Genomic DNA, 14892 nt, shown 5'->3' on the forward strand with positions numbered 1-14892 from the left:
TTTGCATGGGTCTGTAGATATTTTAGTGATTAAGAGTTGGCAGGACTTGGAAGAGGCTTATATTTTGTTATTCTTTTTGGTTTTCTGTCTGTGAATATTGATGTTTCTGCACTCTCTTCCTCCTAAACCATTAGTTTCTAGCTTTTACAACTGCAAAAAAATCCAGGTTGGAAGGTATCAAAGTACTGGCTTTACATTAGTGGCTTTACCTTTTTGTCTGTGTGCATTTTATTAGCATTTTAGTATGTCAGGATAAGTCATAAGCCTTTTTAAAATCTGAGGAGATTTTTAAGTCACATCCTACATTTTCTCAGACTTTGAAACAATTGTTTTATCTTTGATCTCTGAGTATTTTGAAGACTCTGCTCCAAGACTGGAGTAAGAGGTTGCAGAGTATTTTGCCAGTGTGCATCCGTATTTGCGGTGCTTATAGCAAGAAAGACCGTCCTTTAGAGCCCAAGCTGTTGGTCTCTATTAACTACTGATCAGCCTTCGAAACAATCATTAATTGTTTTGGATTGAAAATGCAGGAGGACTATTTTATTTGTAACAGGAATCGGTTCCTTGTGAAAATTCTGAATCCTGGAACTTCATTAATCCAGGATTCTCCTTTCGTCTGTGTTTTTTGCTGGACAAATAATTTAGCTACCTTTGATGTGCCCAAATGAAAGGTTTCGTTGCTGACTGTTTACACATACACAGTATTTCTCATGTCTAAATGTTTATGGGCATTCATCGTCATAAAAATTCCTGTGCCAGAGGAGTTAAGTTGGTGCTGCCTGAAAATAACAAATGGGGAAAGGGAATAGGAATAAATGAGGACTTTCTTAGTCTTGAAACTGGCTGCAGAGTAAAGGAATTAGATTTTCTGACTCCTGGTTCTGTTACACTGCTGGCAATTCTTAGACCTTGAAAAATGCTGGAACATGTCACTTCCAGTGAGAAGTAGAGGCATAAATGCTCTCAGAATCTAGCTTCATTATAATTTTCATAGTCAAAAGTAATGCTTAAAGCAATCCTTCCTGTTTGGTAGGTGAAGAATATTACCACTATTTGACCAGTGTCAAAGCTACTACAAAGTAGGTAATAAGGCATTTGCATCTTAGTAATACCTTTAGGAATCTAAATATTCTAAGGAACTTTCAAAACTTTACAAAACTTATGTTCTTACTGAGGTTTTTCAGGTTTTATAACATGTTTATTTTCTTTTACAGCTGCTACTGTGCTTGAGTGTCTTGATAACTGCAGGCTGTCAGAAAGTAATCAGATGGTTCTTCGCAAGCTAGGGATGAAACTTGTTCAGAGGCTCGGACTGACCTTTGTGAAACCAAAGGTAGCAAAATGGAGGTTAGTTTAAAGCTGAAACAGTTGAAATAAAAATAAAAATCCAAAAGCACTCCAAAAGCCAAGGAATACCTAAATCCATATATTTGACTACTGTCCTGTCCTCATAACCTCACCTAAAAGAGAAAGAAATCTCTGTTTTATTTGGGAACAAACTCCTTCTTCTTTTGCACTATTTGGAATAAGTAAATTGCTTCCAGTGTATTTAGTTTCCTGTAATTTTTTTCCATTTTGGTATAGTAAACTAGTGCTGGGACAGGCCAAATCTTTTCACTTCTCATGTTGCACGTTACACAAGCAGAAGCCTGTTCCTATATAATGCATAACTTGGTTTAGATGGGAAGAAAGTGACCTTTGTTACTGAAGTTGATTTAGTACAATTTTGTAAGAGTGAACATAACTTTTTCCATTACATAGTTCTACCCTGATTCGATAGGAGGTTCACAGGGGAAAAGTGGTTTGCAATCCCACTTTGGTTTTGCATATTAGTCAGGTTTTGGTGTCTGGTTTTACTTATTGCCAGAGGGCAAACTCTTTTCTAGATTTCTCGCACTGATATTTTCAAATTGCAGGCTCCTTTGGTGACTATTTTTATTGTGTTTCTTTTACCAACTTTTGAGAACGTCCTTAGGCATAGAAAATTCTCTTTCAGGTGAAGAGTGTACCATGCCCAATGGCAAGAGTCAGTTTAACATGTCAAGTGTGTCTCTTCCAAGAATGTATCTACACCATGGGCTAAATATCCGAGTATGGCTTGGTCTAAGTACTAAGCTTGCTTTTACATTTAAAAACCAATTTTTAATAAGTTGATTCTATTAATATTTTAAGTTTTTGAGAGGTTTCTATGGCATGGGAATTTTGCCTCTCTTTATTGTCAGCAGTGGAAAATAGGTTATACTGAAACAGGAAAGGGAGAGAGAATGAAAAGGAGCCATTTAAATAGTCTAGCTCTTCTCACCTTGGAAAAAAGACAACTGGGTCAGGAGGAGGGAGAGTGGGATACTTTTTCTTTAAAGCAACCACTAACTAACTGCAGACCTGTACGCTGGGAGGTGTAGCAACTTGACCAGCAGGCTCTGTGACAGGATGCACCTAGTTCAGTTGGAACTTCAGTCAGACAAATCAATTCATGTGTCTGTTCCTTGTGCAGATACCAGCGTGGCTGTCGATCTCTAGCTGCCAATCTGCAGGCTCAGGGTTCAGTTGTGCAGAGTCAAATGACAACAGTTGCTGCTAATGAAGCTGATGATGAAGAGGAATATGACATTCCAGGAGAGATTGAGAACGTTGTAGGTGTGTAAAAACTGAATAAAAATCATTCTAATGCCTGCAAATTAAACATATATTGAAAAACAACCTTAGGGCTAAGAAAGTCATGTAGGTATCTGTGCTAAAGTGAAAAATTAGAAAGACTATAAAGTTTAAGTCTATGCAAGTGATTAAAGTATACTACATTTTTTCAAATGATTTGGATTTCAGCATCTCAAGCAGAAACTCAATACTACAGCACTTGTTGTGGGGTTGGGGAATGGATTTACTGAAATACAGTATGAAAGAGAGAACTTGAACCTTTCACAGATGGAAGGATGAGTTAAAATACATAGTGAAAACCGAAAAGTTGTGTTAAATGAAAGCTAAAGAATTATGGTTGAAATTTTTAAGCTGTGGTAGTATCAAAGGAACAGCATTTTTTATTAGTATGTGGTCATACAGCAGGTGCTCTGCGAGCTTGCTGGTGGATGTGCTGTAAATAAAGCGGCTAAACTTGCTTCAGAAGACTTTTAGAACTGAATAATCTAATGAACCACTGGAAAAAGCACCATGAGCTCCAGTCGGAATCTTCCACAGTACCTGAAATTTCAAACCAAATTCTCTTTTAGAAAATGATTTTGACATCTTTCTTGTTTCTTTGATTTCAAGTCATACTGGTGTGAAAAAGAGAGGTATATACAAATATCTTTATATAAACTAAGAGGCAGTTGTGTTAAGAGGAAAATGAATTTTGAAAGTTTTAATAAATCTTTATGTTTTTAAATGAGAATAATCTGTTTTGTTTAAAATAAATTATCTGCAGAGCAATTGTTGGTTGGACTGAAAGACAAAGACACTATTGTCAGGTGGTCTGCAGCAAAAGGGTAGGTTTCTTATGGTTACTCTAAACTAATAATCTACAGTAAACAACATAGAAATACAGTCTGGTGTAATCCAAGATTGATAATTTCTGTGTATTGTCAATATTCCAAGTTACTTCAAATGGCTTTAGCACAGCTGATGGTACAAAACCATGCTTGTCTGTTTGTCTGGTACTGAATCGTGCTGGTCTTCAGGAAAATTTCAGATAGAATATAAATAAAAGGAAAGAAACATTCTGGGTAAGACTTGATTCGAAGGGTGTAAAGTAGCATTTCTTCAAAATGTTGGGGTTGTTTTTTTTCCTCTTCCACTTTAAAAACTGTATTTCTCTGTTAAGCTCGCTACTGTGTAGCTTTTTCTTCAAGTTTGAGATGGTTGTTGTAGGGTAATGGTGTTAGGGCAGTGTATTGTCATCTTGAAGTCAGTCAATCTTACTGTAAGCTTCCAGTAACTAGATTTTTTTTATAGGACTTGTATATCAAATGCAGAACTAATGAATCACTGTTTGCTTTTCTGCCCCTCCCTCCCCCTCCCCACCTTTTCTATCTTCTGTAGAATTGGTAGAATAACTGGAAGACTTCCAAAAGAATTAGCAGATGACGTGATTGGGTCTCTGTTGGACTGTTTTAGGTAAAAAAAATCTTATTTCACACTTCACATGCATATGAAATAATCTTTGCTTATGAAACAGGAGGACAACAGCTAGAAAGGCAGGTCTAAAAACCTAAATTTTGTTGCCTTTCTCCCAGATTTCAAAATCTTTTATGGCACAGTTGTGCTGAGGGTGTTCAATAAAGGAGTTATTCCTCATCCTTCCTCTTGACCCCATTCTAAAGCAATGTGGAAGGACTGAATTTGAACTTTGGAAAAATAAAAAATACTCGTTAACTTGTTGCTTTAAAAATTCCTGGTGTGCTCATGTCTTGAGTGTTGGATGCATCTTCAGAAACATAGTAGAACTGGAAATGGTATTCAAAACCTTTATGTGAGGGGAGGCTAAAACACGTAGGAAAAGTGAGGGGTAAATGGGGTATAATGAAGGTTTGTGAAATCCTGAGTGGCATGGAAATGATTGCCCTACAGTGTAAGGTGGCAGGTTTGGAATAAAGAAAAGATGGAGCTTATTCACAGAGCACATAGCTAAACTGTAAAAACTTGTTACTGCAGAGAGTGTTGCAATATGCTTGTTCATATACTGGACCTAAGGCATGTACTGTGTCACAGAGGTTTTTGGGCTAGCTGAAGCTTTGGTTTGATCACATATAAAATCATAGAATCGACTAGGTTGGAAAAGACCTTTAAGGTTATCAAGTTCAACCTTTACCCCAGCACTGCCAAGTCTGCCAGTAAACCATGTCACTGAGGGCTTCATCTATAGCTGCTAGGATGTTCTTTTGATGTGCTTTGTTGTTGGATGTCTTGTTTCCACATCCATGTAAAGCATGTGAAGGACTAAATTATTAAGCAAGTACTATGTGGGGGTTTTTTTAATATCAAATTGTTCATCAATTGGTCTGCATTGAGTACTTGAAATTTAAGATCTGAATTAGTATTTTAGAGTAGGCTAATAAAAAGAATTTCTTTATTGGCAAAAAATACTGTTAGTGTTCAGTTTGTAACTCAGATGTACTCAGTTTTAAAAAAACCTTCCCATGCTGGTTTTGAGTACAATTAAAAATAGCAGCTCAAAGGATAAAATATTAAAAATAAAAAAGGTATTAAAGTCTTAAAAACTTACAAGGAAAGTATCTGCCTTGCTGATACTTCCACTGTGCTCCTGTGATTAATTTAAGAGGTGCTGCTGATCTCAATTATCCCTAGAGCTTCAAAGACCTGTACTCACTGTGTTTTCTTTCCTTGTTTTTCAAGTCATAGGGATGAGTAATCCAACCAGTAACTGAGTGACCTGCTTTCTTCAGAAACACCTGGGAACAAATGTAGACAAGGACAAAGGGAATCTTTTCTGTACTTTTTACACTAAATATCTAGAGACCAAAATCAGAATAATTCGGTTGCTCATCAGAGGCAGTTTGTTCTATCTCTTGGGATAAAAAGAAAGGATTTCTTAAATGTAAATAGATTAAAAGATGAGACAAGGAAGAAATAAGTAATCATTTTTCACAATCTAGTGAGACTATCAGCACAATCCCATAGGGGTCTAGATGAGCCCTGTGCTGTTCAACATACCCATAAAGGTGAACAATGGGGTGGGGAAATCAACTGATGGTATAAGTCTATGTTAAGTAACTAGACAGTTAATGACATGAAATACTATGTCTGATGAGTGCAAACGGATGCACCTAGGGAAGAAGGCAGCTTAGTTGTAAACCGGTTATCACTACTCAGGAAAGAGATCTCGAAGACACTGATACCTGTGTCAAAATGTCAGTGGAATGCTCAGCAGCTGTCAGAAAAAAGAAGGCAAAGGGAACATTAGGTATTATAGGAGAAGAAGAGATAACAAAACTGAATCACTGAAAAGTGATTTAACTGATGGGGATTCTTCCAAGTGGAAAGAAGAAGGACAGGGTTATAATGGAGATATATAAAATTATAAATATTATAGAAAGAGGGAAAGTGAGAAATTGTAATCTTCACTCTTCCTCATAAGGTGAGAACTGGGAAGCATCAGGAAGTACGTTTTCAAGCAATTATAATTAAACTGTGGAAGTCATTGCCACAGGATGTTATGGAAGGCAAAAGTGTAAAGGGAGTTCAAAAAGGGATTATACAAATTAATGGAAGAGAGACCCAGCAGAGGTTGTTAATTGTGACATTCTGGCTGCAACCTGTGGCTTGGGAAGTCTCTGTACAGATTGCCAAAGTGAGGAGGAGGCTAATAAGGGAATGATCCTTCGTGCTTCATCTTTGGCTAAGCATCTGCTATAGGTCCATGTCAGAGACAGGATGCTGGTGGAGCTGAAGCTTTGCTATGGCCTTGTTTGTCTGTTCAACATTCTATTCTCACATTCCTATTCCTAGTTTAATACAGAATGAGCTTTTTGCACGTTTAGTCATGCAGCGTGCAACCTTTTCCCTTTTCTCTCCTTTACCTGGCAGTCCACCAGAAATTGTGTACCATTTGGGATATTTTTGGTTGTGTTCACTACAGGTTGCTCTGGTTTGGTTGATGTTTTTTAAAGGTGGATAAGCACCAGTTTGCTCACTGCTCATACAGAGTGTTTATTGGAAACTGTCACCTGAACCTCTTTTGCTAGTTAAGGACTGTGTTTGGCACTAAGTTATTTTGGGTATGTTCTGTAAATCCGTGTGTTTTGCCAGAGTACTAGAAAGTTGTTTTCCTTTTCTGGATGACTTCCAGGTGTTGTACTCTTCTCTATTGACATTCCATTTCTACCGATAAATGGGGGTTTTGCTTATTTGATATTGTTTAGAGCAGTATTTATATTGCACAAAATAGGAAAGTAAGTACATTCAACTTCTTATATTTTAGAAGTCTAACAGGATTTATATCACAATCCTAATATGGGGTTATGTGTCTTTTAAGATGTTAGGAATTGACCATGAAAAATGAAATCTGAAAAGGGGAGGCTGGTCTTAACAAAAAGTTGTCTTTGTTCTAAAATTAGTTTCCAGGAAACAGACAATGCATGGCACGGTGGATGCCTGGCTCTGGCTGAATTAGGCAGAAGAGGATTGTTACTCCCTTCCCGAATTTCAGATGGTGAGTTGTAGTTGCTGAATGTGAGTAAGTGCATGAATTAACAATTTATGGTATTAGACATTGAATGTGCGGCACTAGGCTGGAATTTGCTCATTTACTACTGGCTGTAGTGTTGAATTCTAGAGCAAAGAAATACGCCTATGGGGATATTTAAGATACTTCTGCAAAAGCATTGTCTTGGGTGTGCCTTTATATGCTTAATAAATTTTTCTTTCCAAAATGAAATTAGTTTCTTGGGGTTTTCTTCTTTCTTCCTCACTCCCATATTTCTCTGTACAGTTGCATAAAAATAATACTGCTTGTCTATATACTGTGTCAGTGTTGTTTAAGTAGACTATATTGAATACCTGATGACTAACTTGCACTTTAAAGTTAGTAACTTATGCTGCGTGTTTCTGAATAAATTTCAGAGGCCAATTTAGTGTAATTTATACATGAATGTGTAAGTTTTTAATAGGTTTTTGAAATATCAGGATGGAAAGAGAAATAACAGGGCAGAGGAATTGTTTCTTTGTGTGTTCTGTATGTATCAACATATATTGAAGTACAAAGATATTAATGTGAAAGTAGTAGTTTTCTGTTTAGTGATTTTGGTCAATTTTTGATAGAGTTGAAATGACAAAAGCATAATGTAGCAGTGCACAGCCACCGTTGGGCACTTCGACAGCAGTATCTTGGGCTAGATGGTGGTTCTGATCTCATCTGGTAGGCCTGTGTTGACCACAGAAGTTGAACGCTAATTTTCACAAATGTGTCAAAACTGGTGTTTCATCCTAGCAAGCCAGGTTGCCAGATCATTTGTATTTTGAAGATCTGTTGACTTGTTCTAGAAGGAACTGTAAAATATGGTATTTAATACAGTTTGTTATTCTGTCTCCATGGAACGAGTTCATGTCCGATACAGTGTCTGGTTTGCATGTCAGAGTTTTTGCACAGCTAGCTGTCAGTTGGTTTTCCTTTTCCATTTACTTTTGCCCTTGTATGAAATAGTTAACACCCCCACCCCTCCTCTATTCTATCAAGGAATTGAAATAGCCTCGTGTAATAGAATTGTTTAAATCTAAAGTGGAAGTTCTGTGCAAGGTGGATGTTGTGTAGGACTACAGAGGACATGAGTGAATCCTGGCTCTGCCAGTGAATTGACCTGTGCTGTGAAACCATCTCTCTTCACTTTTTAGGTTGATTTTTTTGTATTTGTAGAATGGGGATGATGGTTGTATCCTTCACACCCTTCTTTTTCTACAGAGATGCAGGGAAAAGATATTGCTGCCTTGGAAGGTCATTTTAATATACATGGGTTTATATGCAAATTTTTAATTTGTGAGACTGCACAAGATGTAGCCTTCTATTACTGGTGTGATACTTCAATACTGGTGTATTAATATATTAATAAGGGTTTAATATTAGTATCCTTCTATTTACTGTTGGTGTGGAAGAACAGAAAGCTGACATAGGAGAGAACACAACCATGGCACCACAGTCTTTCTGGGAAAGAGATAGGCATAAAGGTCTAAAAAATGATTTTATAGACATTGCAAGTTTCTTAATTAAATAGGGCTAAGAATTCCAACAGTCATTGTCTAAGAAGATGGGTAAGAAACCTAGTCAGAGATTATCTTGACTGAGCTGCAGCTCCTTTGGTTTTCTGGTACTCAAGAATGAGTTATACAGAGGCAAAAAGTTATGATACAGCAAACAATGAGTAAAAGAGGATAGTCTGAATTTGTAGGATAGAATTTGGAAAGACTTGGACATAAAATGGGATGCAGCTAGTGAAGAATGTAACTAGTAATGACAAATAATGTATCTTCATCAGAGTCAAACCTTCATTATCATTGGGCAGATGGGCTGTAGAATAGCCATGCACACTTCACATGGTTCCTTATCCCTTTTTTCTCTTTTGCTTTAATGGCCCCTTTTTAATGGGCTTTTTTTGGCTTAGAAAAAAGGTCTTTCTTCTTGTTTTATCTCCTACTATGGACAGCTTCATACATCACACTTTCTTACTGCCTTGCTGTTGTAATCTGAGGTAATCAGACTTTTCCTGTTATCTCGGATTGATACTCTTGTCTTTTGATACTCTAGGAAAAGCTTTCCTCTATGAAAGATTAATTTAAAGATCAATGTTGTTAGTCTTGTTTCTTAGCTCAGAAACTTAACCCCTGTCATTTACGGTTTAATGGTAAACTTCTTAAAATGCTAGGGCTAAGCTGTTTGCTCAAACCACCATAGCACAAAAAATTAAGAAAAACAAATACTCTGGGAACTCTATATTGCATTGAATACAACTCAGCTTCCTGATGTGGGTTTATACCTACTAGTAGTGTTTTGGTAGGTGAGGCAGTCTCTTGTCTGAATAATGAATCAATAAGAAATACATACCCATAGTTTTGAGTGAATAAGCCTGGGTTTGTTTTCCTTTGACTGCTAATTCATACTGTGCAAATTTACACGGGGTATGTATACAGTGGAACAGCCTTGGTTTGGTTAAACTTTTGTAGAAGCTTTGCTAAGCTGGACAGCAGCTTTAAGGCAGAGGGACTTCTAAGGTTTGTCATGTGGAGCTAAAGTACAGCTGAATTCATGTGCATAATGAACTTCCTTCACTGAAGGAAGCTCCTTTTGTAGAGTTGATAGTCAATGCCAAATTCTACTTGTAAATTGAAAATTTAGCAATTTATTTGCTAATTTTTCTTCAAGATACGTGTTACAGATGGTGCAGTGAGTGTATTTGTGGTCATTAATGACGTGCCATATATTTGAAGTACAGGTCACAGATTTATTTGAAAAATTGCAAGTTTATATACACAGGTATAGAAGCAGAAAATAGTTTTAGGATGTATGTAGAAGCACATTGAAACTGATAATTAGAGATACATGTATATGGAAATAAGACCTTCACCAGAAAGAGTTTGCCTCAGGTGAAATAAATTATATAAATAACCTTTTAGGCTTGGAGTTTGAAAGTTGCCCAGTGTCTGTCTAACCTCAGAGGAAGATGAGGCACCTAAATCGTTTAGATCTTCAAATTTTTAGTGTTGTTTTCAGAGCAGCTCAGTTAAAGATGAACATAAACTGGGTTTGTTAGATTGGTGCAGGCTTTCCTTGGTTTAACTTAAATCTCAGGCGACATCAGCAAAACTTGCTTACACAAGGTTTGGATCAGTTTGTTTCAACTGGCGTCTGCCTCTGAGTAGCAAAATTTGGTCTGGTGTTTTGTATTATGGCACAGTGGGAAAGTGCATTCATACACAAACCGGTTTTTACAGTAAATTCTAAATAGCCAGGTTTAATCTTAAGCTTATTTAAACTACTGCACCATGACATAAAATGTTTTTCAAAGAAAAAGAGACAAAAAAAACCCCATTAAATGAAATTGAGCCTGACAAAGACTATGACAGTATGTTATTGAACAGTATTGTTTCTAGAGCTTAAACATCTTTTAAGAAAAGAAGTTGTAAAATTTATTTTACATTAATACAATTGCAAAACCCCTTAAAGATTCATCTGATGTACTTTGGCTTTAGTAATGAATGCAAAAATTCACTCATCAAAATCTGAGCTTATACAAGGGAAGGTTCTGTTACTTAAAAATATTAATATAAAATTATGAACATTATTTACATGGGAGAGATTGAATGTGTCTTGTCATGGAACCAAACCCAGTAAGAGGCGGTCTGTAGAAATTTAATGGTGTTGCTGGTAACTAGCTCCTATGACCAGAAACTCATCGGAAAGTGAAGTATTAAGATACTCTTGTTCTCTTCCTTAAAGTGAAGACTCTGCTACAGTCATTTGGCCTTACTCTTTTAGTGCCTTGCTGAGATTTTGCTGATTCTTTTTGATTTGTCCTTTTTTGTCCTTTTACTTTTTGATTGCACTGAGTATCCTGAGTATCAGAAGAGTTAAGAGGAGCTTCTGCACAAGAAGCATTACTGTCCTGAGGACTCTGCCCTTCGTTGTCCAGTCTAACTTTGCCTGGGCTGTATGCAGCTAGCTGACAGAGAGCTACAGCTGCTGTTTGTTTCTGTTCATCACAGCTGTCAATTATTCTTAAGTCTTGAGCTTCATTATGGTGAGCTGTGAAAGATTTGTCACAGGCACTGTTAGTAGGGTTCTTGGGGCTACATGCATCTACTCCAGAGGTTTCATTTTCATTGCTTGGAGAAGTAGCAGCACCATTATCGTGAGATGGACTGTGGAATGATGTTTTCAGGCTTACTGTGTTACAGGAATCTTTTACTGAGAGGTTCAGTGGCATGTCTTGCAATTCCAGAAAGCTCTGACTTTCTGTTTTGGATGTGGTTTTGTATGTATGCTCATGAGTAGGTCCTGTGTTTGCATCAGCCTTTTTGGAAAGATTAAGGGGAGCTATCCCTGTGTCTTCATCTGCGTTGGACAGTGAGCCTTCATTGTTATGGCATTCATTTTGTGCATGTGAATCTTCATCAGTGACGTTAATGCTGAAAGAAATGAGGAGAAAAGAGAATTCACTATCAGTTACTCTTTTAAATCGGGGCTGAGGAAGTGGGCAGGAAGAAAACAATCTGGCTGGAAGTCTGACAATTTTGCTGTTTCTCCTTTAACTCCCCCAAGTCCCTTGCACCATACACATCATTGTAATGCAGGTAATTCCCTGAAATACACAGACACATGCATAGTGATTGTATGGGAAACACCTGATACACTCAGGGAGAATGAGTGGTCTGCTCACTATAGCAATTGGGAGTTGTACTGTGTTTTGCACTGTCAATATAGAACAAATTACCCCAATGGCTTAAATTTAAATGTATTTTAGGGGCATTGCATGAAATGTGTCCATCTACCTTTGTGTGTCCCTTGTGTGTAAATCTGACAAGGATTTTCAAAGTGACTTTTATTATTTTACCTGGTAGGTGAATCTCCTCTCTCTTGCTGTGTCTGCACACTTTGAAGTAGACTTGGTTGATCAGTGCTTTTCCTCACAGGTCGGAAAGCTGTGAAGTTTTCTTCTGGTTGGTCATACTTGCCAAGCGATGTGGAAGATGACTTGTTAGAGAGGTCAAACAAGCCTTCGCATACATGGCTTGTCTGAGTGAAGTTGGTTGGGCTGGGTCTGCCAGGGGAGCCTGTGGCCGCACTTCCTGCAAGAGGGCTCATTTTGGCATTCTCTCTTTCATTCTGGTCATCTTTGGAGTTACTTTTGGCATGCAATAATGTCATTTCTTTTTCATAATCTGCTTGTTTTTTATGTGAATTTAGAGGGTATTGTTGGGATGGGCTTAAAGAAGCTGGATACAGTAAGGTAGTTTCTTCCATTAGATGAGAATTTTGATCTCTGTTAATACCAGCTACGTGTGAAAATCTGTAAAACGCAGGATCTGTTGGCCTACAAAATCCATATGGTATCGGAGGAGTGGAATGATATTGTTGGAACAATCGATAGTGTTCATATGCTGATGGATTTATGGGTTTTGGAAGTGGTCCTGGGTGTGGAAGAAAGTGTCTTTGATCTTGCGTGCCATAGACAGGCAGAGCAGAGCTTTCACACTCTGAATTACCTGGAAGCAAGTACGGTGTGTAGATAGCCAGCCTATGCTCATAAAAATGGGGTGAGTACTCAGGAATCATCGGTTGCATATAAGGTGAAATGGAACCAAAGCCTTTTGGGGGAGCAACTTTATGTGGAAACTCTGGGAGGAAAGGAGAACCTGCTTTCCATGGGTGACCTGGTGCATGAAACGCAGACTTAGTGTGAAAAGGTGAATTTTTGTTAGAGAGTGATATGATTTCAGATACTTCACTGGTTTCCGGGCCTTTACTATCTCTGTGTTCTCCTACAGGAACGAAAGCCGAGGGCCTGACAATGCTGTCCAAAAGGGGCTGCATGCTGATAGTGCTTTCTGCTGTAGTACTGGCAGGGGTTAATTCCTTCTGAATCGCAGGTTTTTGTCCTTGAATTGCTGTGTTTGTTGCCTGGTTTTGTAATTCAACATTTTCCTTGGCATCTTCTTTTGCAAAAGGATATTTAGGCTTTGAATCGAGGTTTGCCAGTCCATTTGTGACAGATTTAGAAGAAGTTGGTTTGACTGGAGATTCAAGCTGATTGATCTGTTTGGGCTCCAAGGAACTGGTCTTTGGACACTTGATAACGCGATCCTGCTCTGATACTAAAGTAATTGAGTTTTTGCAGAGGCCATACTTCATATGATTAAAAAGATGGGATTTCTCATTGCAAGTGAAGGGGCACTGGAAGCACTTGTACTTAAATGGCTTTCCTGGTGGTCTTGGGATGTAGTGAGGCTTCTTTGGTTTACGTTCTTTGAGAAGACTCATTTTTTTCTCTGCTTTAAGCAATTAAATGTAATGGTTCTTTAGAAAAACTTTCTTGTGGTTAGCTTTCCACAGCTTTAGCCTCTTGATGTTTCCAGTTTTTCTGGTTTCTAGAATCCTTCTTCCCAGGTGAAGAGAGGAAGCCAGCTCCTGTGGTGTCTCAGGGAAGAGGGGGTGCCGGAAACCAATACTTCTGCAACTGGTAGTGCAGGAACTGTAACATAAAGTTTAAAATTAGTGGAACATTGGAAGTAAATACAAAGTAATACATTCTTTTAACTGTATTCCCCCTCATGTCACATATGGTGTGTTGTGGTTTTGTTTTTTAACAAAAATAAAAAAGCTCAAAAAACCAACCAAACCAAAACCAACCCCCCCAAAACAGCCAAAAAGGCAAAATCCCCAAACAAATAGAAAATGGGGCACCTCCACCCCCCCACCCAGTTCCCTATCGCTAGCATCCTGGCAATGTTCAAGGCCAGGTTGGACGGGGCTTGAAGCAACCTGCTCTAGTGGAAGGTGTCCCTGCCCATGGCAGGGGTTGGAACTGGATGAGCATTAAGGTCCCTTCCAACCCAAACCATTGAATGATTCTATGGAAAGCGCTAGATGCCAGACTTGAGATAGACACTCATTAAACTTTGACATCCTTCTGCACCTCAGCACAGTCCCAGAGGTGGCCTAGTTTTCAGCAGTGCTCATCACCTGCCACTGCTCCCGGCTTGAGGGAGTTTTCTTTGAAAACTGAAGGAACATTTATTCAGAAGATGAAAGTAGAAATCTAGGTGGAGCTGTTGAGAGAGAAGTGGAGGTGGGCAGAATGAGAAGAGGCAGGTCCTGGCAGCAGCTGGATGTGGGGCAAGCCTGTTGGGCCGGTTGGGGAGAGACCAGAGGGAATTTCCTGCTTTGGTGCAAGGAGGGTGGAGAGGATTGGTTGCACACAGGTAGGAGCTGACTTGGCTCTTTCAGAGACTGACCAACCCCCTCTCTTACCTGGCGTGGCATTTCCTAACAGCCTAATCTCAATGGATACCTCAAAAGTGGCCAATCTCTCGAAGGATAAAACCGCACCAATTTTCTTCCTCTTCCTAATTCAATTAAGAGAAATGAGTACTGCAGTATCTGACTAATGGAATCTTCTGCTTGATAAACACAGTTCGCATTCCTCTGCTGCGTAGCACCTTACATATTGCATGTAGTTAACACAGACACAAGTGCAGTAATTCAGGTAAAAAAAGTCTGACAGTAATTGATTTATAGGGGAATGATGTATCTGCCTTTCTTCAGAAAAACTAAGGTTGTGGATACTTTACACAGCCTAATGATTTGCTCAGTAGATAAGTCAGGAGGGCTTGTATCAGCTTGTTCCATTATGTTCACTGATTCTGAAGGCGTGAGAAACTCTCAGAGTCAAGTTC

The 14892-nt window shown here is 38.4% G+C and overlaps 2 protein-coding genes across 5 annotated transcripts in view; one reads left to right on the top strand and one right to left on the bottom strand.

The window, feature by feature from the left end:
• TBCD (tubulin folding cofactor D) overlaps positions 1-14892 on the top strand; it is a 124898-nt gene that overhangs the window by 22641 nt on the left and 87365 nt on the right. For all 4 annotated transcript variants that reach the window (XM_030506223.1, XM_030506224.2, XM_030506225.2 and 1 more), the window contains 5 exons: positions 1215-1347; positions 2495-2637; positions 3419-3479; positions 4033-4107; positions 7068-7162. In XM_030506223.1, the coding sequence (XP_030362083.1) occupies positions 1215-1347; positions 2495-2637; positions 3419-3479; positions 4033-4107; positions 7068-7162 (507 nt within the window). The remainder of the gene's footprint in view (positions 1-1214; positions 1348-2494; positions 2638-3418; positions 3480-4032; positions 4108-7067; positions 7163-14892) is intronic.
• On the bottom strand, positions 9930-13688 carry ZNF750 (zinc finger protein 750). Its single transcript, XM_030506227.1, has 2 exons — positions 12051-13688; positions 9930-11625 (listed from the first exon to the last, which is right to left on the bottom strand). Exons 1-2 carry the CDS (start codon positions 13475-13477, stop codon positions 10908-10910), a joined length of 2145 nt encoding a protein of 714 aa, XP_030362087.1. The 5' UTR covers positions 13478-13688; the 3' UTR covers positions 9930-10907.

Source organism: Strigops habroptila, chromosome 14 (genome assembly GCF_004027225.2).
Source record: "Strigops habroptila isolate Jane chromosome 14, bStrHab1.2.pri, whole genome shotgun sequence".
Lineage (NCBI taxonomy): Eukaryota > Metazoa > Chordata > Aves > Psittaciformes > Psittacidae > Strigops > Strigops habroptila.

Bases quoted from the DNA above. Each gene is read 5' to 3' on its own strand.
- ZNF750 (XM_030506227.1), bottom strand. From the start codon at position 13,477: ATGAGTCTTCTCAAAGAACGTAAACCAAAGAAGCCTCACTACATCCCA. The intron at 11,626-12,050 runs GTAAAATAATAA...CATTTCTTTCAG, and splicing joins AGAGGAGATTCACCTACCAG to CATTAACGTCACTGATGAAG.